The 24,247-nt window shown below is 39.5% G+C and overlaps 1 protein-coding gene across 2 annotated transcripts in view; it reads right to left on the bottom strand.

The window, feature by feature from the left end:
- Positions 1-12,195: 12,195 nt before the first annotated feature.
- STK32B (serine/threonine kinase 32B) overlaps positions 12,196-24,247 on the bottom strand; it is a 176,900-nt gene continuing 164,848 nt past the window's right edge. For both annotated transcript variants that reach the window (XM_017824497.1, XM_017824498.1), the window contains one exon: positions 12,196-14,049. In XM_017824497.1, coding sequence (XP_017679986.1) covers positions 13,911-14,049 — 139 coding nt within the window. In that variant the 3' untranslated portion in view covers positions 12,196-13,910. The remainder of the gene's footprint in view (positions 14,050-24,247) is intronic.

The raw sequence follows: 24,247 nt of genomic DNA, 5'->3' as shown, positions 1-24,247 counted from the left end.
CAACCAATACTTATCCATTAAACCTCCTGAAATCACCATAATGGAAGATTAGAAAAGTGGGGTTTCTTTCACTTCCCATCCTGCTGAATCCAGACATTGATTGAGACCAAAAATCCTGCACTCCTGCTTTACTTAGGGCCTGATGGCATCAGCCAGCATAGTGCTCATTTCCTGGTAGATCAAAGCTGGGTGCCTGATTCCTTCTCTGAGCTGCCTGCACAGCCACTTCTCCCTGAGCAGGAGGCACAGCAACAGCCTACCCCTGTGGTTAAGTGGGTGCTGATTACTCAGAGGAAAATTGCTCCAAATCACTGTCTATCAACTGCTCATTTTCACAAGACACAGGACTGTCTGTGGGATTTTGCAAGTGTAGTTTTGTTGTTACATCTTCCGCCTTGTGAGGGACCCAGGGCTCCGCTCGTGCATGCAGTTTCTCTTTCCCATCACTATATTTTAAAGAGGTGGAATGTTGTTCTGTTGCAGAGTACCAAAGTCCCATGGCATTTGCAGCCTGGGAATTGCTAGCTTTTATAAATGGTTTCTGTTGGGTTTTTTGAGACCGGACACTGACTCTTGAAAAAATACATGATCCTAAACAAATAAAAGAAAAACTAGGAACATTCAGTCTTGACAGCACATGGAATCAAAGATGAGCAAGCCCAATTTCTTTTCTACTTTTTTTTATATTAAAAACTAATGTGTATTCATGAAATTTCTCAAGTAGTCCATCCACACTGTGTAACGTGAGCAATGAATACCTTCAACAGGATTCTTGCAGGCTCTGATTGCCTCAGGATCCTGTGCATAGGTGTTTCTCATTCAGGGTCTGTAGCACTGGGCTGCAAGTAGGCAAGAGCTTGTGTTTCTACCACGCAGGTGAGACCTTTCCTTTTAAAACCTTTCTTCCAAGGTGAAGATGGTTCTTCCCTTTCAACAACTCAGTGACCAGGAATCTCACATAAAGTGGGGAGAAATCCTTGTTCAGTGCTCTTCTCTGCCTGAACACTGTCCAATCCAATATTAAAGGAAAGGCCATTAAGCATAGCCAGAGGAAAGTTTTCTCTGTGGATGCATTTGACAGGACTCTTGTTGAAGCCCCACCACTGATAAACAAATGAGAAGAGAGGATGTTGACATTGGAAAGGGACTTTACCACATCCTGCTTCCATCTAAATCCTACTGAGGCTCCAAAAATCTTATTGCTATAAATCTGGGATGCTGCTTTTCTCATTACTTGGGTAATAGCAACACTGGCCATTATTGCTGCCCATTATTGCTGGCCATTAAACAATCCCCTGTAGAAGAGACAAAACCTTTCTGAAAAATACTGCTGGTCTTTAAAGAAAAGAAAATCAGAAGTTTTCCACTGAGTCTGCTAAATTGCCTTTGGACTTTGAACCTGTTTTTGTGGGCTCTCGTGCTGATCCTCCTTTTCCTGGCACTCTAACTTTCCCCTGGTTTTCCATAACCATATCTTAATAATGTTTTTGTGTGAAAATAACTAGATCTGTCAAGAACCCAGAAAACCAGTACTCTGCTTTTTCTTTGAGCTGGTAGAAGTTTTACAAGAGAGCTTTTTCTGTCAGATAATGAAGATTTGCAGAAATCCAGTTTCCAAGGGAGGAGCCTTTCCTGCCAGCCTGTGCCCCACCTTCCTGAGTCCTGGCAGTTCATACGTGTCAGCTTTACTGCCCTCCAGTTTTGGAGCCACCGAAAGCCTCTGCTGTGAGAGTGCTTCAGTTGTTTCAAAGTGAACAAATGCACCTTCTGCTCCTGAAATAATGCTCTTGGAAAAATATGTTCATGGGAGCTGGTGAGCCCTAATCATCCAGTACCTCATTTGCACTCATGTTTCCTCTGCAAGCCTGAAAGAACTGGCTCTGTTGCACAGACTGCTGTTCCCAGTAGTTGTATTTTCCCTATTTCTCTTTATTTCTCCATGGGCAACTACAGAGGGGTGAGATGTGCTTTGCTGGAAGATTCACAGCATTTTCTAACACCAGAGGACAGTGGAAAATCGAGGCTCTTAAAAGAAAATATGATACATTAGGAACTAACTCTTCCATCCATTCCTCAAGAATCTGCTTTGTCCTGGTCTTTCAGATCCATTTGCACCCCAGGTCCCCCCATGCCCTTGCTCATTTTGTTTTTCCTCTCCTTACTTATTCACCCTGCTGCCTCCTCCTGGCCAAGCTCTGACAGTCCTAGGCTCCATATCTCTTGGCTGTCTGAACTTTAATCTCCAGACCAATCTCCTTGCTCAGACTGTAGCCTCTTTTCTTCTTTTTCTCTTACTCTTTTCTCAGACTCAGCTTTTCAGCCCAGGCATTTTCATTTCTGCTTTACCACCAGCACCACCACCTTTGCTCCTTCTCTTCCACAGGTACTGCTCCAGCTCCTTCAGTTCACAAACACACCACAATAGCACTGAGTGAACGGTCTACCAAGGAAGGTTTTGATATCTTTTATAATTTTGGGTTTAGGTTTCTTAGCGTTTTAATAAATTTGATGCAAAATGCTAGTGGGTCTTGTTATCACAGAGAGGATCCAAGCACTCTGTGACCTGTGTCCTTCTCCCCAGTCTACTTGGTTTTAATTGGGTACAAAACATATCACAGGGATGGGATAATCTGGGGTCCTGAGAGCAGCTTGTGGATGAGGCTGTAAAGTACTTGGCCTTGATTTCACTCGAATCTTTAGACAGTGTGAACTGGGGGTTGTGCTCAGGTGCCATGTGTGTTAGATTGTGCCTTTGCAAAGAAGCCCAAACTGTGTGCTGTGATGATTTCTTTGCATCAGATTGCAGAGTTGGGGACACCAGGTGAGAAAGCTGTTAGAGAAGTAGGCAGATTATTTAAAGGTAAGTATAGCAAAATACAGTTCTGTATCTTCCTTCTCAGTAAGAAGTGAATGGACAAAGCTATATCTCTTGAAAATAAATCAAGTCGAGCCATATACCAGACTTGGATAGAATATCAATCACTGATTGGTTAAAATATGAAGTGGTAGGCAAGGGACCAAAACTACTTCCAGTGTAAATGATGGTTTTCTATATATCTGTTCATATTTAGTTTGTCTATGCATTTGTTCATGTTTAGTGGAAAGTAAAAGGCTTGAATTTTTCATTGCTGGCCATTTTTCCTTTAGATGTACTTTGGGGAGGGACTCTTCCTTTTCGAGCAGACACTGATGGCTATTTAACAGGGTTAATATCAGTCAGGAAAGCTACCATCAGCATATCAGCAGAAAACATTTTCATAGATTTCCGTTCAGCGGCTTTTACCTTTTACCTTGAAACCAGAAGAAAGTACTTCAGCTGACACTTGCTTTTATGTTGCTGCTTTGATCTTCCAATGGAAATGGATCTATAATAGCACTAGTAGCTTCCATTGCATCCCTTACACTGAAGAGACCTTTTCAGGTAATGTGATTTCTTGATAAAAGAAAAAGGATGTAGTGCTCCTTATTTTGTGCTCACTGCACATTCCTCTCTTTCCTCTACATTTTGTTGACGGACTGCCTTACAGGCTGGCTGAATGGTGTTCACTTTTTTAGCCTTATGAGCCCCATGTTGCCCTGTGATACACACCTCTGCTCTTTTGGCAAAAAAAAAAATTTCTGCATTAGTGTTACTGGAGGCTCTTGCCAAATGCATTTTGTATTACAAATTTTTTTTCTAACTCGCCCCATCCACTATGCCATATTTTTCATGCAACAGAAGGGATCATTAAATGTAGTTGTGGTTTGAATAATATAAATTCAAAACCAAGCCTCATTTCTAGTATGTCTTATAATCAGGATATAGTTGTTTTTAAATGTACTTTCATAAAATGTTTGGACTTACCTAAAAAAAATATTTGCCATCTAAGAAAATGTTTGTCATCTAGTTAAAGACAAAACCAAAAACATACAGGCATTAAGGTTTGCTGAAGCAAATAAGTTTCTTCTAACTGATGTTGAAAAAAATGCCTGAAATACATCAAAGCTAACACTGAAATAGAATTCATTCTCATTTTAAAGAGATGGAACCGAGAAGCATTCCAGTCTCTCAGGATTCTGAGTTACAATTTGAACACTTACATATGAATACTGATTAGAGAACAGTAACTTTTTGTCCTGTAGCTGATCTTGAGAACAAGTAATATAGATGTGGTACTTGAACAGTATGTATTTAGAGCTTTTTTCCTTAATTTTATATCAAGTGTACTGTGTGCATTGTGCTCTTCTTAACAGTCCTCTGTATAAGGAAATCTTGTTTTCTTTCATAGCATTGCACTACCCTCCCCACGCCCCAGACTGAAGCTTTGTAAAATGGTCATTTTAATCTGGAATTCTTCAGAGAACTGGGGGGGGAAAACATGTTTCTTTCTACTGTGTGGCCACTCTCCTGGAAGGATGTATTTTAAACTCCCTGGACTTTGGAAAGTTTAACACGCAAGTTTTCCATTTTCTGGAATAATTTTCTCGGTGTTACGCTGTCATAGTAAGTGCTGATCTAGGAGTATACTATCTCTAGGACAGCTGTAGGTCTAGCTAGATGGAGGTCTTATTGCCTCAAGAAAAGTAGGACTTTTAGACACACCCTAGTGCTTAGGACCTTTTACTGGTGACCTCTGCATGTCTGACACAACTGCTCAGGTCCCTGAGATGCCTGTGAGGTCTTCCTATGGAGTGCCCTGAGGTCTCCCTGTGAAGTAAAAGGAAAGAGGAGACTCTAAGTACATGGTTCTGGGTTTCCTTGGGCTCTGTGGCTCAGGCACCTAAATTTCCAGCACTTGAATATTTTAGCCACTCAGGTCCCTTATTAGAGCTATCTCAAAATTCTAAATCCAGAAGATCCAGCTAGGGCTGGTCTAGGAAAGACTACCAAAGATGTGATTTTGTGTCTCCACAGCAGAAATGGAATCCAGTGTGGTTAAAGAAGACCTTTCTTTGAAGTACAAAGAATTACTGTCACTAAATCTAATAAAAAGTTGATTTTATTTGAAGAAAAGACTTGGTGGGAAGCAGAGGTGCTCAGTTCAGTGTTAAGTGAAAATTCTTGAGAGAGGAAGAGGGTCTTTAACACTTGGGCATTGAAAGTGGGCAAAACCAAAGAGGTGCAGAAGAGGAGTTTAAAAAACTTCAGAAAATTTTGATGGAAACAGAGAAATTTATCTGATAGCATGAGAGAAAGCTTGTTGCAAAAATACTTTCCCTATTAATATGATACATACAGGTAACAATAAGCTATGGCTGGAGCAACACAGGTATGTTTAAATGCTTGTTTTATGCTTAATCTTACCTTCTTATGTTAAGGAAAACACCCTTATTTGGGAAAACATGATTTAACAACATGAAATTATCAGATTCCAAATCTTAGGACAGAGTGGGTTTATTTTGTCTCCTAGAAATACTCCCTTCTCTCCAACCTACTTAACATCCATTTCTATCTTTTCTGTCAGGAAGCCTGCAGATCTCAAATCCCTAGAGGCAAAGGAAGAAAGATTTTCATTTTTAACATACTTGCAGATGTGGCTGCATTATATCTCATTATATTTAAGCACATTATTTAGCTTGGAAGATTGAGCCTTCTGCCATCCATTGATGGGAAAAATCTGTTTTCTGTGTTACAAATGTTTTCCTGTGTATGTTTTCCTATCTGTATTTTGACTTGTCATTTGTAAAGGGATATACATACCAAAGCTACTGGTGAACATGAGGCTGATGAACTAAGAAATATCTCTCACAGCCAACACTTTTAATTATAGATTAATATGTATATGCCATATAATGAGCATATCACAGTGTAAAAGATTACAGGGATGGCTGCATTATTTTAATGGAAAGAGTTTTAGAGTAAACGTCTTCAAGAAAAATACAAGCGTATTTTCAGTAGGTAAAACCTTTTAAATCTCATAATGTTCATTTGTGAACTGACTGAAACAGTCGATAGGAAGTGAGAAAAGCTTTTATTTGAATTGTGCTAAATGGAAAAGGTTTAATTTGTTATTCTCAGCTAGTACAAATAAAGTAATGCTCCTTTTTCTTCAAGGAGAAAAATACAGTCAAATAAACCGTTCATACATATGTATACTCTTCAAGAAAAGCAGGGCTATGTCCCTGGTACAGATACTGGCTCAGTAAACCAATAACCTTGGTCCTGCCAAGAAGAGTGTCACCACAACAGAGTGGAAGGTGAAAATCAGTATTGACACAGTCAAGGTTGGAAGGAGCAAGCTCAGGGAGCTAAATGCATTGCTGTAGTAAAAATATGCTAAACCCATGCAATAAAATAGCCCATAGCTTTGCTGTGCACATAGCTGCTCAATGTGTACTGATATTCAAAAAAACCCCCAAAAACTTTCACTTCTTTTTCCCAAGACCCTGCAGTACTTGAAACATGATACTGTGAAGTGCTAGCGAGTTCATGTATCTTAAATATGATGATGCAACCTCATATCAATAACTCACAGTCCTGATAAGGCAATTGTAAACAGTCAGCACTATTCACAGAGAAGATTTTCCCAGAGACAGGCAGCACTTCATCTTAGAGACACAGAGAGCTTAATTTGTGTGGGAAGACTGAAAACCCCGTGAGGGGAAAACAGAGAAGTGTGTTTGTGGTGTGTGTTGCCAGGGGAATATTTGTGTATTTAAAGAGGAGACAAATTACAGTGAGGGTAATATGAACTAATGAAGGACTCAGAAAAGGCTATTTGTGTAGACCTATTAGTCTTCAAAATAAAAAAAAGTGGAATAAAATTAAAGACTGTTAATATGAAATTTTTAAATATAGTTCACACAATTTGACCAGTAGGATTTAATATCTCTGCTACGAGTTTTAGCAGATACTTTACCTTGAAGAAAATAATGAGAATAAGGTAATGAAAGTTCCTGCCATAATGTGAGAGCACACTGTCAACTACATACTTTTAGGGCAATTTTTCTGCTCATACTGTGTGGTGATGCCTCTCATTTGCACAAAAAAAAGATATGCTACTTACTCAAATAGCTGTGCCTATAAGATGGGGAAAACATATTTCAGAAATCTCTTTAAAATATGTGTTAAAACACAGGACAAGCAGTCTTACTCTCTTTAGTGTTCTTACTTTTTTATTAGCTGTTCAGTATTAATGTGTGCCTCTGAAAAATATAATATTAAGCTTAATACTGAAGTAAGATGAATGCTAGCTGCAGGAAACCTTCTGAAACACTCTGATTGGTGGACTTGGTGGGGTTTCAGTAGGTTCTAAGCAATTCCAAGACCTTGAATTCCTGGAGTTTGTGACTCAACAGGAACAGAGTAGGTGGAAAACTGTGTCTTTTTTATGACAGGTGATCAGTGAGGTTGGGATGTGCCTGGGGGTGGTGCTTGGCTGGACCTTGGGAGGGCAGTAATTGTTCTGTATCAGTCAAAATGGTGTTCAGCTGGGATGGATTTTTGTGCTGCAGTGTTCACATGTGGATGTTTGCGCTCCACAGCCCGGTGGAGTGAGTGCCCTGCCAGACTAGGGGGAAGGCAGGATTTATAGGGAACCATGTAGGTTCTCACCAAGGGGGTGCAGAAGCAGCAAATCAGCTCTGATGGCAGCTCTCATCCTCTTGACATCTTCATTTCAGCTCTCCACATGTGCCTTTAGTTTGATTCTGCAGATGCAGTGATCTTCTACTCAGTGTGCTCTCGCTGAGCTGGACAGAGGATGAGGCACTGAGCTGGACAGAGGATGAGGCACTGATTACAGCTCCTGGTGTCACTGCAGCAGGCTCTGCCACTGCTCCAGCCATTTCTGTACTCTCTAAAATTATTTAGCCTGAGCTTTCAAATATACATGGGAAATTTATGACCTGAAAGGAGATGTTGCATATAATTGAATGCAGAAAAAAAATCCATAAATCTACATTATATGGGTGCTCATTACATTTGTTAAGCTGATTTCACTGTTGCCTGCTGCCCTGAATACTTTTTCCAGTTTATCCCTGGCTTCAAGATATATTTTACAAAGCTAGTTCAAACTGTAAATTCCTTGCAGTATTGCCTGACTTACCGTAATGTATGGATATCATATTTATTATGACTCAATTCTTGGAGCATTGTCTCATTTCTAGTTGACCACAACAAAATTGTCTCAATACCTTTACATATAAACTGAAGAATGTTATACTTGCTACAATATTGTATAGAAAAGTACTAATTAAATTGTACAGTACTCTTCCAAGAGGGACTTTTCAAGTACAAAATAATCACTGTGGGAAAATTTTAGAGCTGTAATATAGCACACATCAAAACAGTGGAAGGTAAGGTGCAAAAAATTGTCTAGAGCACTAGTTCCGATGTGATTGTACCCATGAGAGTGTCTGTGACTAAATTTAATTCCATTTAAAGGGGACTGATTTTACGTAACTCTGTATTCATGGGCATACATTTTAAAAGGACTTGCATTTTAGGATTGTTCTCAGTTGTATGCCTCAATGGATATTGAAAGCTACAGAAGTTTTTATATGCTTACTTTGTTGTTTATAATGGACTTAAAGAAAGCCCCAAACACTGAACAGCAAAGCTTTCTGCCCTGTGTTTTAATTTTGAGTCTCTGGGAGGACTCATGAGGACAGTTGGGCAATTTTGTAAAAAATGGTTTAATTGATTAGATGCATTCCTCCTTTCCAATTAAAAAGGACAAAAAGAGGGATTTTGTGACTCTGAGCCAATTTCATTGATGTATAGAGCATAGCTAATATCAGTCATTATTGAGGTCCCGACTGAACCGTGTGTTTTCTCACAAACACGATTATAGCAACCTCATTTGCATTGCTAAATGCATGCTAAAAATACCAAAACATTTTTCCCTGCTGGCCAGAGCATAGCTGATCCAATCATTAAAATACAGATAAACAGATGTAACTACTCTGATGGAAGCTGAGATGATTAAGCACAATATGCATATAGAATCAGTAGTTAAGCTACTAGCATGCTCTCCAGAAGATGAACTAGCATGCTTTCCAGAAGCACAAAGCTCCTGTTTAAAAATCACAACAATCTATCATGGAAGTTTTTGTGTGGCAGCAGAAGGATCTCTAAAAGCTTTACATCATCCCTCATTCAAAGTTTACCACATGTGCTAAGGGACTGAACTGTAACTGATATGTAGGAAAAAATAATTCCTGCTTTTCCTAGCAGGACTGATGACTTTGGCTGCAGCAGGTGCTGTAAGTTGTTGTCCCTTGTGCTGCACTAAAAGGCAGAGTCTGAGCAGCCCAGCACTGCTGACAGGTGGGGTCTTGCCATTCCTTGCTTCTTAATCAGAGTCTGCATAGAGGAACTCGCTCTGCCATGAATGAAATCTGGGTCAAATATAGAAATAATGGAGATTATTTGCAGGATTTCTGGTTTGTTCCAGGTCTCTTTTTGGGGCAGGAACTAGAGCAGTGAGGTTACCAGATGATATCTGTGGGTTTTTTAATTAATACACTTTGAATATCTCCTTGCTTTCCAGCTCCCACCAAAACTGTAGACCTGTCCAAAACCTCTAAGCTTTTTCTGTGTTGGCAGTCAATTTTTTCATAGCAGAAGTGTTAGCATACCTAACCACCTGGAAAACTAAAAAATGCTTCGTGTCCGATTCAGCCAACTGCAGCTTCTCAGTACATCCCATTACACCAATATATAGGTTTAGTTTAAACTGTCAGAAATAAGTTTGAAGTAATGATCACGTGTCTCTGCAAGCAGAAAACATCTAAATGAATGGAATGGGTGGATTGGTGCCTAGTATTTCCTCTATTATATACTTTGCTGTCATTCTGAATAGTGTACCAAGATCTGTAACCAACCCTCCGATTCCCCCAAATCTACAGGAAAATCTTCTGGAAATATTACATTAATCATTTTTTTCAAGACTACAGATGAAAGTAACCATGTGTACTTTATGACAGTTGGTAATTAAACATTTACAGTACTGTGCCAATATTTAATACACAATGTAGAAGGAGCAAACTGAACAGAAGGTAAATCTGGCAGAGTTTAATGCCGAGTGATGCTGTGGGAACGCGCATGTGTGATCAGGACTGCAGCACCACAGAGGAGGAGGCACTGTAATAAACTGTGGTAGAAGCAAACTGCTTTTCCAGCTGTGTTAGACTTCTTTCCCTCCTCCTTGGAACAGAAATGAGAAAAAATATTTTTATCCTTGAAATGACTTGGAGAAACCATATGAGACTTTGGGAGTTAAGATCACTGGCTGTTTTTGCAAGACAATAAAGCTGTATGGAATAAATGAGTCCCAAGGAGTTTCTTTTGGCTTTACGACTGCCCCTCTTTCTTTTTCTCCTCCGTATGAGTATTTTGTAAAAACCTTCTATGTCTTATTTAGGTTCCCTTCCCTGTTTCCATTTCTACTGGAAAGCAAGGCAAGAGTATGTTTGTGTAATTTCTTGTTTATATAATACCACTTTTGCATGTAGGGATGACAATTTTAAATCTCTCTTACTCCCACTGAAATGATCAGAAATGTTCCCATTTTTTCATAAGGATTAGATTGCATGTCCACAAGTTTTCTGTGCCATCACAAACGCAATTCATCTGACTAGAGGTCAGTGCACAATGTGCATGCCTGAGCTCAGCATGCACACATCTGAGCTGTGCACACTGATGTTGTACTCCATGGAGGCAGAGCTACAGAGAGAACCATCTGCTAAAACAGACAGTCAAGACAGGGCAAGTGCACCATGTCTTAAAAGCTTTTTTTTCCTTTTTCATCTTTATTTTTGAGCCTGGATCTGGCTAACTCATTTTTCTTATGTCTAAAGTTAAGGGAGACAAGTCCCACCAAACATTTCTCAGGTGTATTCCCAGGCTGTGTGACTTTTCTTGTAGTATGTGTTCTGTCCTCACAAATCACATACTATTCAGAATGACCTCTATTTGTCCTCTTCTGAACAATTTTCAGGGCTTCCCATGACATTCCAGATCCTCACGGCTATGTCGGTCAAAAGAAGAAATGAAATAAGAGTGTAGGTGTCCCAGAGAGGTGGTGGATGCCCCCATCCCTGGAAATATTCAAAGCCAGATTGGATGGGGCTCTGAGCAACCTGATCTAGTTGAAGATGTCCCTGCTCATTGCCAGGGATTTGGACTGAATGATCTTCAAAGATCCCTTCCAACCCAAACCATTCTGTGATTCTTTGATTCAGTATTGCTTGTCCATGGTATAGCTGAGGGTATTCATTCATCTGTGTGATAAGTTGGCACAGATAATTATATGCAGCAAAAGGTACAGTTTGCAGTCAGTGGAAGCGCCATGAACTGTGGATAAAGCTGATTGGTGCCGTGATTTCACTTTTTTGCAATCAGTAGAGGTGTTTGAGAAATGACTATGTGAAAACAAGCATGAAATTAAAGTGTCTGAGTGAGCTTGCATTCATGCACAATACTCTGTGCAAATATATTTAAGTAGATGCAATCTATTGAATAACCAGACTGCTCTCAAAAACAGCTTAGTAAAACATTGGCAAAGACACCCAGCAACAGCCAGATCAGACTGCAAATATTTGGTAGAATCCTGCTGCTAATTAAAATCTATCTGCAGGAAACTCCTCCAATTTTTAATGCAGTCACCAATGAACTTCTTACACTCTAAAGGCTGTGGATCTTTCATTCTATAAACTTTTCATTCTATAAACCCAGGCTTCCTGGGGGCTGTGTGTCCATTAGCTGGCAGTGCAGCAGGACAGAAGTGGCTCTGCAGAGTGGCTGGCAATGCCAACCTCACAGCCACATGAGCCACATTTGGGGAAGTTCCATTTCAGATCTTTTCTCACCTGTTTCTGTGGTCTATAAGCCCAAGGCTGGGCAGATGGCCTTAGTGCTCTCTTGGAACACATCTTCTAGTTTTGTGTCATCCAAAAAGCATCTGATTCGGATGCTCCAATATGTACTAAAATGCAGTAGGGCTTTAAAGTTGAGACATTAACTTCAAAAATGCCTTCCCAGCCTAAATTAAGGTGCTAGCATAGTGACATCCTATGTGGTTGATGTTGTACAAAATCACTCACAACAACTTTTGCACAAAATAACTGTAATCATAGAAAGTAAAGCAAATGTGCAATTGCCTTTTCCCCCCTTGTTTTTCCAACTGGAAAACTTTACATGGAAAATTTCAATAAATTAGTGGTCCTGTTTACAAACATTCCATGGCTCTAGTCTATATAACCTGAGTCCTGCAAACATTTACCTATGAGTAGTCACCTTAGTTTCTGTAGGATTAGTCAAGTAAATAAACATTTTCTTTCCAGGATCAAGATCCAGTTCAAGGCCCAAGATCATAATGCATTTTGATTGGAACAGGACAATAGGTGTTTTCAGAAATTATGTGAAATATTATCCATTTTAGTCCTTCCCAAAGGAAACCAATGCCAAGAAAATAAAAAAAAAAAAGTCATTATAAGAAAAGATGGACATGAAACAGTTTATTCTAGGCAATGAAGTCTGTCCTCTTATGACGAGAGAAATTCTGCTCCTTTGCTTGATTTTATGATTATTTCAGTCTATGCCCAAATTAAGCAAGTAGACGAACACCATGCTTATGACAGATGTAAAATCTTTACCTTAGTACCTTTGTAAACTGCTTGTTGTTAATAGGAACACCACATCATTTCATGGAGCGATAAAAATCTGTATTTGTGAAAAAATTGTGACCAGAATTACATATAATGCGAAACAAGATTTTAAAATAGATTCAATTACAGAGAACTTTGTTTTGTAAAAGATAGAATGGAAACAATATGGTAAAAATAGATTATTACAAATAAAATGCTTTTCACTCCCAAAAGCATAACTTATTTTTTTAAAAGGTTGAAGTGAAATTTGCCTAGAGATGGTAACCCTGCAAAATAAAAGGACAATAGGACAGAATTAGCATGCATTTATTGTCAAAATGTGGATGTACAATTTGTAAAATACCACAAAGGTTAGGAATTGTGGGTGATGTTTAAAAAAAAGAAAGGACTTCATGTCAGCAATATTTTGACTAAAGTATGTTTCTTTCTATTCAAGATAGTTGTCATCCAGAATAGATCTGAAAACAGAGACAAATGTAACTTTTTCACATTTTATAACACCTAATTATGGATCTGAGCAAATTCCTAATGTTTTTAGCTTTCCTTACTAAGCTGCTTTTCAACTCTGGCTCTGCAAGCCTGTTGTTACAAATAAAAAGGTCTTTCTTTGCCATGTTACTATACATAACTAATGTGTCTGTCTGATCCTGCATCCACTAAAGTCACTATCAAAACTTTGACTTGGCCTGGGTCACATCTTTTACTACAAAACAGAACACAAGATGTTAAAGAACAGTGTGAATACACTCAGGCTGCAACTTTTTCAATGAGTTTCAGGAATTTGAATGAAATTAGCCAGTGTTTGGCCTATTTGACAATACATTCATGTATTTACATCATGTACATCTGTTATAAACTCAACAGGAGGTGCTCAGAAACAGCAGTTTCACAAAATTCCAAGCTGGACCATTTTAATTAATTGAGGGGGGGGGGGTAATGTAAAGCCTTCAAGATATATCTGGCCCCAGCATAAGGTTGTCTCTTGCAAGTAGCCAGGAATGCGGTAATCTTTGAGAGGCTGCCCAATGAATTGTTTCAAGTTTTCTTCCAGGATTTCGAAAACGAAAGTCACACTTACTTAAAAAATTGTATTTTGCTGCTGATGGTCATTTTTCCAGTGGCAGAGTCAAAAGAAGAGCAGAGTTGTATGTGGAAAATCTCAGCCGCTGTGCTGTGTGGGTTTGTCCTTGGCTGGGGATCCTGCTTTTGGAGGGGTCAGACATCCCAGGATCCATGTGGTGAAGGAGAAGGTGTGCACAGAGAGGACCTTCCCTCCCCCTACCTGTGTGGAAGCATGTGCTCCATAGGGTTGTAGCTCACTAGCTGCTGCAGCCTCTTGTGCAGCCGTGTCCCAGTAAATTGTTGTTTCGTCCATCTTGGAGTTTCTCGTGGCTCTGAAGTGATGCTCTGCTGTCAATGCTGGAAGTCTGTCCACCTTGGTCCTGCTGTCTTCTTAATCTGTCAAAGGTTAAAAACATTGATATAGCTGTTATGTGCAGGTAATGGATGGAATGACAGCTGTTCCCTACCCCGTGGATAGCCACATACACCTTGGTATAAAACAGATTCCTGCACCATTTGATCTCTATTAACTTCTTGAACTTTATAGCTACCATTTCTTCTAAATGCTGATGATTGCTTCCTCCTAAATATGTGCAGTTAGGTCTTGGTCAAATCCCGCTCCCATTAAAACTATCAAAAACAGCCAGCAGAGCAGAGTTCTTTCTCTGGCTTTAGAACCTCTGCTCAGACTGCAACTTGGCAAAACCTCCAGGTAGCTCAAGACTGATGAAGGCTGTTGACTGGGCACACAACTGCAGTAAGTAGCTGCTCCCCTCTGCTGTCCTACGATGTTATCAGTAACTTTTATCAGTAAAAGAAAAAATCATGAGATGAAAATATATTCAGTATTCCTCTTGTTATTACTTCATATGTTATCAAAGCTTTGTAAGTGGTTTCAAGTAACAACAGCAACAAAATCTTATGTTGTTTAACGACTGCAAAGTTTTCTCCTCTTGGTATAATTTTCTAGAGAACAGCAACAGCTTTAGCAGCACCTGCAGTCCCACCAATTGTGTTATCATAGAGCTTCTCATCATTTCTGTTCTACAGTGTTGGCAACCTCTGTGATTTCACTGTGATTCATGTGATATTCAGTGTTTTCCTCCAAACATAGACACAGTGTAAGTACTTCCAAGAAGGATGTAAAGATTCATGAGGAAGCTATGAGGTAGGGACCAATTTTTTTGAAAACATGAACAGCTGCTGTTTTGAAGAAATTTTTCTCTGACTCTTTCTTTTCTCAACATGGGAAACGCCTGTTGATGTATTCCTGGAAAAGGCACCAGGACTTAGCACCAGAGACACTATGGAGGAAGCTCTTTGTTACAGTGATTATAAATGGTATATGTGACATACTCCGAAAAAACCGCAACTTTGCAAGTAACATTGAATACATTAAAAATACTCATTAATGGAAAACCAGGCAAAAATTAAGTTTCAAGGGTCAGTTTCAAAGGCTAAAATACTTTGCATAAAGACTATAGAGACACTATAATGAAGACTCAGAAGGCAATGTGAAGGGACATGAAAATTCTGTAATAGTAAAACAGAGGAATAAAGGAGGCTATTTAAAAATAATGAAAACACTGTCCAAAAACTTAAGCTGAAAAGCACAGACACAGGAAATGAAAAGCTGTAAGACAGACTGAAAAAATAACAGATTAGGGGAACAAATTTCTAGAAGCATTTGTCCTAATGGTGACTTTTTTTCAAGTGCACCAGAAAGACGATGGCTACCATTGAGTCTACAGGTTAATGTATGACCGAGTCATTAGAGGATAGCACAAAAAATATGACTCTCTAGCTGAAAAGCCAATGAATTATTTTCATCAATGTTCATCCAAATGAGCTTAGGAGCGTTCCTTTCCTTATGAGAAATTTGTCCATCATCTCCAGTTAAACCATCAGTCAAACAGCTTTAGAACAAGGTGTTTAAATTAATGTTGAAAAAGCATCAAGACAGTGGGTTTTCACCCAAGAACTTTAAGAAAATTGAAATATATAATTTCTGCGCAGCTGAATGGAGAATGTAACATACTCTTGAAATTGTCTTGGCTCTATGGAAGACAGTAAATGTGACGACTTTGTTTTTTTTTGGTTTAGGGGTTTTTTTGTTTGTTGGTTGGATTGGTTTTCGTTTGTTTCTTTGTTTTTAACAAGGGCTTCAAAAAAGATCCAGGGGACTACCAGGAGAGTAATTGAGTTAGACTTGAGACTTAAAACACCTTAGAGTCTGAGCTACTGGTACAAGACTGAAGTATTCGTAGGCATTGACTGCAGTGCTTGGAAACTCATATTGCAAACTGCGGGTTGCAAACCTTGCAAACTGCTAAATAGTGAAGTGAAAAAAAATTTTGCTCTATGGAGACCTGGGGAATCATTGCATTGGAATAAGACGTGCAAGTGCTTTCTCCCTGAAATTGTGTATTTACTTTTTTCATAAAAAGCTGAAAAAGAAGGCATTTACTGTACTGCTTAATTTAAAAGGGGGGCCCCTGGTGGTCTAGTGGTTAGGGTGCAGCACTCTCACCGCTGTGTCCTGGGTTCGATTCCCAGCCCCCCGGGCAGATGGAGCTCGTCAGCCTTGTAAGGCAATCCATCTAAGAGAAGGTCACTCTAAACAAACCTACGTTCTGAGACCCTCACTGCCACTGTCCAAGCTTGCTCGGCCCCGGCAGATGAACCTCAGGATTAAAGGGTGGGCTCAGTTCGGCGCACGCTGGGTCTCACCTAAAAAAACCACTGTGCAGGCTCGAAGGGTTAATGACCTTTCCCAAATCTTCGCTCGCGAAGACTGGCCATTATAATTTAAAAGGGAAATAGGAATTCTCTCAATAACAACATGAAGCAAGAAATTTATTTTTTCTGAGAACCACTCAAACTGGCACAAAGGCAGCATGCATGTAAGGAGCCTGACAGAGTTCAAAGAAGCATTTGGATGATATTCGTGGGCACATGATGTGACTTTTGGGGATGGTCCTGTGAAGGTCTAGGGGTTGGACTCGATGGTCCTTGTGAGTCCCTCCCAATTCAGCAGATTCTGTTATTCTGTGATTCTGTAAAACAAAGCCCATGCTGACTTCAAAAGATACCACTGACCAACCTCAAATTTTTCGCTCTCTACAGAGGTTGTTAATACTGTTGATTTATTTCCATTATTTTCTTTTATCCTGGTCCTACTCCCCAGGTCTACTATTGAGGCATAATTAGATTATGGGGATTTGGAAGTGCCAAATAAATACATTGTTTTAGCAGTGCTTCACCGCATTCCCTTTTCAGATATTTTCTGTTTCTGTATCTAGATTCACTATCCGTATTTACAAACTATTAAAGTAAGCAATAGGCTATTACCCTGCTGACATAGGAAAAAAATAACTGTTAATTAACTATTTAATAATTTATCAATCACTTTATTCAGTGTTTAAAATTACTTTAAAGATTTCACTCTAGGAGGTTAGTTATTATGGGCATATGAACACCTACTTACCAGTTTGCCCATGGGACTGGGGAATTGGACTAAGAATGAGGAGATGCTGATTCTGTTTCTGCCTCTGTCATCCTTTGGACAAATTACAGCGCTTTTCTGTACCTCAACTTCCCTCTTGTTAAGTGGAGAAAAATATAGGTGGAGGAAGCTGAGGGGGAATTATACTTGTCCAGAAATCTCACATTTGAAGTTCTAGTCATAAATCTCAGCTGGATATGTTGTGGTTAAGAAAGAGAAATAAAAAGAGCACTGAAGCCACGTCTGGACTGATGAAACCTTGTATTATCAAACCCATGCCCGCAGGAGGTTTTTCTGGATAAACTGGTGACAGATCATTTTATAGGCTTGTACTTGCAGCTCTCGATTAGGCCAAGGGTTCAATGAGCAGGAACACACCAAGCAGCGTGGGGCTTTGCTTGTAGTTGCACATCAGATGTTGAGGCAGCTGCTGCCAAGAATGATGGAAGCTGAGAGCTGAGTGCTGCTCTGTGTCTCCCAGACCTGAATGAAACGGAATTACTGTCGGGTGTCTGTGATGATTAAGAAAAGAAGGGGACACATATAATCAAGCAAAATATAATTATGCTGCCTGTGTAATTATGCATATATACATCATAGAACATATAAAAATTCAGAAGTAAAGAGAGCAGACTGGCTAAGAGCTAGCACAGAAAATCAAATACTGAACCAAAGACTGCTACAACTATGTCAGGCCATCACAAACATCTAATGAAACTCACTAGCAAGCTTGGAACCACCAGGGAATTGCATACAGTTCAGCTTTGTTCACTAGATGAAGAAGAATACTTAAGTTTGTCTTTAGGCTGCTTAGTAGGATAAGTTCAGTGACAAAGGATGAAAAGTTGCAGATTCAACATAACTGTCAAAATTTCAGGTTTGCTAAGTCTTTCTTCCAAACAACTGCAGTTTCAGGAAAAAAAAAAGGCAATTGGTCTGTATCTCTCTTGCTCTAAACTGCAGATAGGCTTGGGTCAAGACCCAGAAAAACCTCAGCACAGCAGCTGTGTGTGCGCAAGCAGTCTCTTCAGTTAAAATATTGGACTGTTACAGAACTGAAATTTCTCTCTTTTGGTGCATTCTTGATTCCTTGGTGTCAGATCTGGAGCAGTTTTCCATCATATGATCTCAGCTTTTAAAAAATGTGAGTACCTTGACATGTTTCCTGTAATCATGACAAAATAAATACAGTCTGGGCCATTCTGTTCAAAAATGGCACTGGTGCAATAAATCATTTGTAGGAAGCTACTTCCCAGTGAATGACTTATCTTGCCTTTAAGCTAATGCAGCTACAGGCTGTGATAACTTGATAAAGGCCCAGGGAGAATAAATGATTTGATGGGGACTTCATTGTGGATCTGAACAAGATACCTCTTCCTGTGCTGAATATTATTGGCTGAGAATAAATAATAAAATGGCAGCTGTGGATGAAAAAAGTGAACAACTAGTTCTAGTCGTTACTTATATGGAACAAAAAAAACCTGCAGGGAAAGGAGGATGAAAATGAGTTTGAACACTGTCTATTACATTTATTCCATTCATATTATTCTCAAAATACATAGTCTCAGAGTAGTCTCCCCACTTATGCTGGGAACTAAAAGTGGTTCTGCTGAACCAATAAAGAGGGAAGCTGAGTTTTCCTTCCCTTCACCATTGATCCATGTAATATTAATAGTGTGTGACACTGAGCATTGAACAGACTGCTCTCCAGCAGTGAGGAAGAAAGAGGCTGTACCAGCCACTACAAGAATGCATCAAGAACAGTAACTGAACCTCCAGTCATGTCTTGGGCTTTGTCAGTATTTCTGGCAAAGAGAAAAAGCCTGTGTGAGCCATGGAATGGTTTTTAAGATTCATATTATCTTAATAATCAGATGTTATAATAGAGTTCCTGCAACATTGATTTCTGATGCTGGATCTTGAATCTGATATTGGTCAGTAGAAGGGAATTCAGTGGAGAGGGAAAAATTCTTGGTCCAAAACCCCCGTAGCAGTACAGAGCAGTGACATCAGGCTTTATGAAACGTAGTTACTGTGTTTGAGAGCTGTATGGAGGCTGTCACACTGCCTGTTACTCTTGTCTGTTTGCTCAGTACGTGATAACACCTTTGTGCGGCTGATGTAGTCGTCAGTAGGTCTTGCCAGACTGTCAGTGGGAAACTGAAGCCTCATAAATGCAAGTTGTTTCAAAATGCTTTCAGCAGCCACAGAGAGGACAGTTTCTACTGACAAAAGAGACCTCAAGCCAGGCAGACCTGCCCCTCCTCTGAGACTCCCACACTTACCGCATCATACAGGAAAATCTTTTTATTATGGAAAATGTACAAGTGAGTTTGCCAGTGTTGTAAATCAAGTGCCCTGGGTGTGGAGGAAAGAGAATGGTCTGAGTGGGCAGTGGATTTGTTTTGCCATTTCTAGATTTAGAATTTTACCTTGGTCTCTTGATATTTCGTACACTTTGCTGGAAAAAAAACAGATGTTTTTTCTTTTGGTTTGGGGAAAAGGAGAACATAATAAGATGAACTCTAGAAATTGTAGTTTTATTGTAGAAAAAAACCCTATTAATTGAAACTTTTACATTCCTTGAAAGAAGGCCTCAGGAACAGATAAATCTGTGGAATATTTATCCCAGTTATTCTTCACAAGGGAGGGGGTCTGAGGTGGGAACAGATGAGGCATGTCTATGCTGCTTTTTGAAATTCATGAATCCTGGGGGACAGTTTGTTAAATAGTTAGAAACCCCCCTCAGTTCTATGATTTAGCAGCTACTCAGAAAAAATGCTGATGGCTTGTGCAGATGGCCTTGCTAGAAGGCTTATTCTGAACATGTCTGAATCAGAGGAGAAAAAATGACTGATCTGTCATGGGGAATGACTGTGCTCAGGAAGGAATTATTTCATCTACATCTCTCTGATCATGTCACTGTGTTTTGTCTACTGGAGCACAGACACAGAAGTTCCAAGGGGGATTTCAGAAAAACAGTAAATGTCCTAATGTCCAAATCCAGTATTTTTAGAGTACCAGTTAGTAAATACAGACTCTTTCAAAATGCAGCACTAAAACCTTTTCGTTCCCAATAGAAAAGATCTAGCAATGAGATTTTGTGAGCATTTAGTAGAAGCCAGAAAGTGACAGATATAGGAATTCTTTTGCTATAGCCTGAAAATAGAAAAGAGAAACGTGAAAGTTATGTCACATAACTGAAATTGCTGGATATTTTGATGTTGCAGAGTGTTATAATGCTGTAGCAGTGGACTCCATAAAGTCAGAGGACCCTGACTGTAGCAGTGTCTCACAGGAATCCTTGCAGAGCTGGGGACACCCAACACATCTAGCCAAGATGGTAACAAGTTGTAGATAGTCAAGGCTGGAGTGAGATATCTTGACCCTGAGGGCAGGCAAGGTGTCAGTTTGGTACCCACGGCCGTTGCCCACTATTTGTTTCTAATTTTAGTTTTTATTCAGTGTGGTAATGATGCATCAAAATTTGTACCCAAACATGAGCAAACAATACCTGGATGGATGAATCACACATGGTCAACAAGATTCCTTCCTCAAGGTGGTAATGCTTGAACCCTTTCCGCCCTGCCACTGCCTGTCCCTGAACACAACTAGTTTGTCTTGATGATAACTAAGCAAATGGTCCAGAATTTGCTTCCCAAAGAAATGGAGATAGTTAGGATCTGGTTATATCACTCATCAGAACTGGTTTCACTGTTTGGTTCCACACAAAATAAAGATGAAATGCTCAACCCAAAGAGTTTGGAAAATTTATGGCACTCTGGAGCTCCACAAAGTATATCCCCACCCATCTCTTTTATTTGCAGACAAAAAGTGTAAAAAGGAAGACTTAATGGGACTTTGAAGTCTAACTGTGGCAATAAGATGTGCTTATTGTGGAACAAGTACAGACTATATTCCTGTGTTCCTCACATTTTTAAGTGGTTTTGTGCAGAGAAACTTGTTCTAGAAAGAACAGAAATATTTAGACTGTTAAGACTCAAAAGACTCACACTGAGTGTGATAAAAAGTATAACCAGAAAGCTGCTGGGTAGCTTGAAATTTGTGTGTTGGTATAACCATCGTGAAGAGGGATATGTTTTGGTTTACATCTCTGTCCTAAATAATAAGTGTTCAGTGGTAGGTAGGTAGGTGGTAGGCAGGTGAAAACTAACAATGTTGGTCATATCAGCTCATCTTCTGCATCAGCTTACCCAGTAGCCCCAAAAAGGAATCTCTTCCTTTGTCTTGACACAGAGTAAAAATGTTCACAGCATCCACAAGCTGTCATGCTTCAGGCAGGAAAAGAGTCACTTCCCCAAGGTCATGCAAAACCTTATCATTTATAAAATCCCTTTTTTAAGCTTTGTGATAGCTCATGCACATCAGTAAAGTGCACATACTACAAAAACAGGGCAAGTCTTGGCAGTATAATGTAGGTCCTGGAGTGTGCACATGTCCTTTCAAAAATAATGGGCTATATGCATGTGTATCTCATACTCCACTTTGAAAACTTTACCCATTATTTGTCCTCCATCATTTTAACATCAACTGCAGGCAGGGATTGTACAAATACTAACAACAGAGCATGATTTCTGGACAATAAGCAGCTTGGCTTGTCATCTGGTTTTTCCTGTTGGGAATAAGAATGTACTTTGATACATGGTCACTTAATAATTTTCTGCCTGCATTTTTTAAGTTTTCTCTTATAAATTGGTCCTTGCTGTGTTCTAGTTTTGTAAAAATTGAAGAAGCTGGCAGTGTTTTACAATTGTGAGTGTCACTCTTTCTCTTAAATCTCCATTATTCTGGTTACTAGTTCTCATCTGCCAGGTTTTCATTCAACTACATTTTTTAGTGAAAAGGTAAAATAAAGAAGGAAGAAGTGAGCAAAGGATCCTGATCAAGTTACTTTTTAACTGAATAAGCATACTTGGGAAGAGTATTTTCACTTTTCAAAATAAAATAACCAGAAAATATGTCAGAAAGGAATGAAAATTCTTGTATTTTCTTTCCTTTTAAAAAAGTTAGCAAAAATAAACCTATGAGTTGAACAGAAGTTCAGACAATTTGCTTATTTTACACTTCCATCCATAAAGAATAAAAAGATAACATTTGCTCAGTGCAAGTCTTAAGGAAGAGAGTCGTCTCTGCCCAAATTCTACAAAATTCCCCAATTTGAAAAGAACTGCTCTGATTTCATAGCACATAGCAGAACTAATTGATAATCCTGAGTAAGATTAAGTTATCTTGTAACCTGAATGTCTGACAAATTATTAATCTACTTCCCATGCCCCAGTTGTACCCAGGAGGGCTCTCATGACAGGCAGCAAATAGGGTGCTGCATGGGAATGTATTTTCTGTATTTTAGGCATTGGTTACCTTCGCTCCCAAAGGCAGGGATGGATGCCTGGAAGCTGAGTGGCACAGACTGCCTCTCATGCTTATGCCTAAACTCTCTAATCTTCAAACCAAAATTGTTGTATTCCAGCTGCCTCTTAGACAGCCTTTGGTCTATCCTAACCTCTGAAACATGAAGGGAATTGCTTCAGAGAGTGATTTTGGCCTGGGAAAAATTATGCCAGGGACCAGGTTAACAATGAAGCCATATGGAAGACTGCCTGTATTCTGCCATTAAAAAACAGAAAAAAAATACAGGATAAGAAAAAAAAGAAATATTAGAAATGAAGGAAAGAATTAAACACCTTAAAAATGAGGAAGCATTCAAAAGAATCCTAACTGCGGAGATTTAATTAATTAAACTAAGTAATTATATAGCTAATTAAAACTATCTCAGAAGACAGCAGTATATAGCTAATGCTCTTTTTTTTTATTAAAAATTCCTCTTTACACCTAGCAGAGGAGCAATAAGCACGACAGAGTTAATAGTGGGCTTTTCTTTTCTTTAGCCTCTGCACAGAGTGATCTCAGAATACTTTTCAGGGAAACAGAAATCACCGAAAAGTGTATGAATTTTCTAAGCATTTCTGAGTAAACAAGGAAGGCACAATCTTGCTCTGTGCCAAAGGAAGCTTGAGGCAAACCAGGTGAGATTTAAGGAGCGGCTGAAGCAGAGACAACACTCATCACTCAGCAACATCAGAGCTGAGTCACACAACTTCAAAGTGAAAATTAAAGGCTGTAAACTCAGATAATTTCCCCTTGCTCTGGAGTTTGTGTACAGAACCAATATGTGCAAAGCATCTTTAAATGAAACACAGTGCTCCCCCGTTGCTGTGTTACAGTAGGTATGTATTTTGGACACCAGGGTCCAAGTAGTAACTCCATCTTACCACAACCAAGAGTGGATGTCTTGAGTCTTTAGCACTTCCTTGAAAATATTTACACCTATATCTTGCCTGTTCTTGCCCTCCTGCCCCCATGGCTAGGTGCATACAGTCAAATGCAGCTGCCTCCCAAGTGGTGGTTGGTGCCACATGAGATGCCCTGGATTACCTGACACGGAGAGAGCGGGCAGAACATAGAGCACCTGTGCCTGTTTAACTGGCATTTAGAAATTAACTGAGCCCACAACTGTGGGATGGATTTTATGCCAGCTAACTGTAGACAACTGAAAGATTAGTTCAGGCTCTCTCTACAGGGTAAATAGAGTCAATAACATAGATTAATTCTGGTCTAAGTTATCTAATATATGTGTCACAGATCAACCTTGGGAGATACAAGTCTCTCCTCACTGACCACTAAAGGAGCTTAAACTAAATAAATTAGTTTTAAATAGATTAGGTTAAAGGGTTGCAGGCTTGTTGCATTTCTAGATCTCTATAAAAACAGAGATACCTTTCCTTTCTGAAACAGATTCAAGGCTCTGCCTTGTCTAGCAGCTGTACCAGCTCACCACTCAATGCACTGCTTAGCAGAACCAATTTGCTTCTGGATTAGAGTTAATTTGCACCCACACTGTTGAGGCATGAAGAAATTGAATGGTCCCATCAGTCTGTAACACAGCACATGCTGATAAACACTGCCAAAGCTGGGTAATGAAATCACTGATGAAACAGGGGTGCAATTGCCTGTTCATCCACGCAGACGTGCCTGTAGCGTATTCAGGCTCTGGTTCTGCCAGCAATG

Source organism: Lepidothrix coronata, unplaced genomic scaffold (genome assembly GCF_001604755.1).
Source record: "Lepidothrix coronata isolate B3197 unplaced genomic scaffold, Lepidothrix_coronata-1.0 Scaffold111, whole genome shotgun sequence".
In the NCBI taxonomy this organism is placed as follows: domain Eukaryota; kingdom Metazoa; phylum Chordata; class Aves; order Passeriformes; family Pipridae; genus Lepidothrix; species Lepidothrix coronata.
The sequence above is the reverse complement of the archived record's forward strand: the minus strand, read 5'-3'. Positions and strand labels throughout refer to the sequence as shown.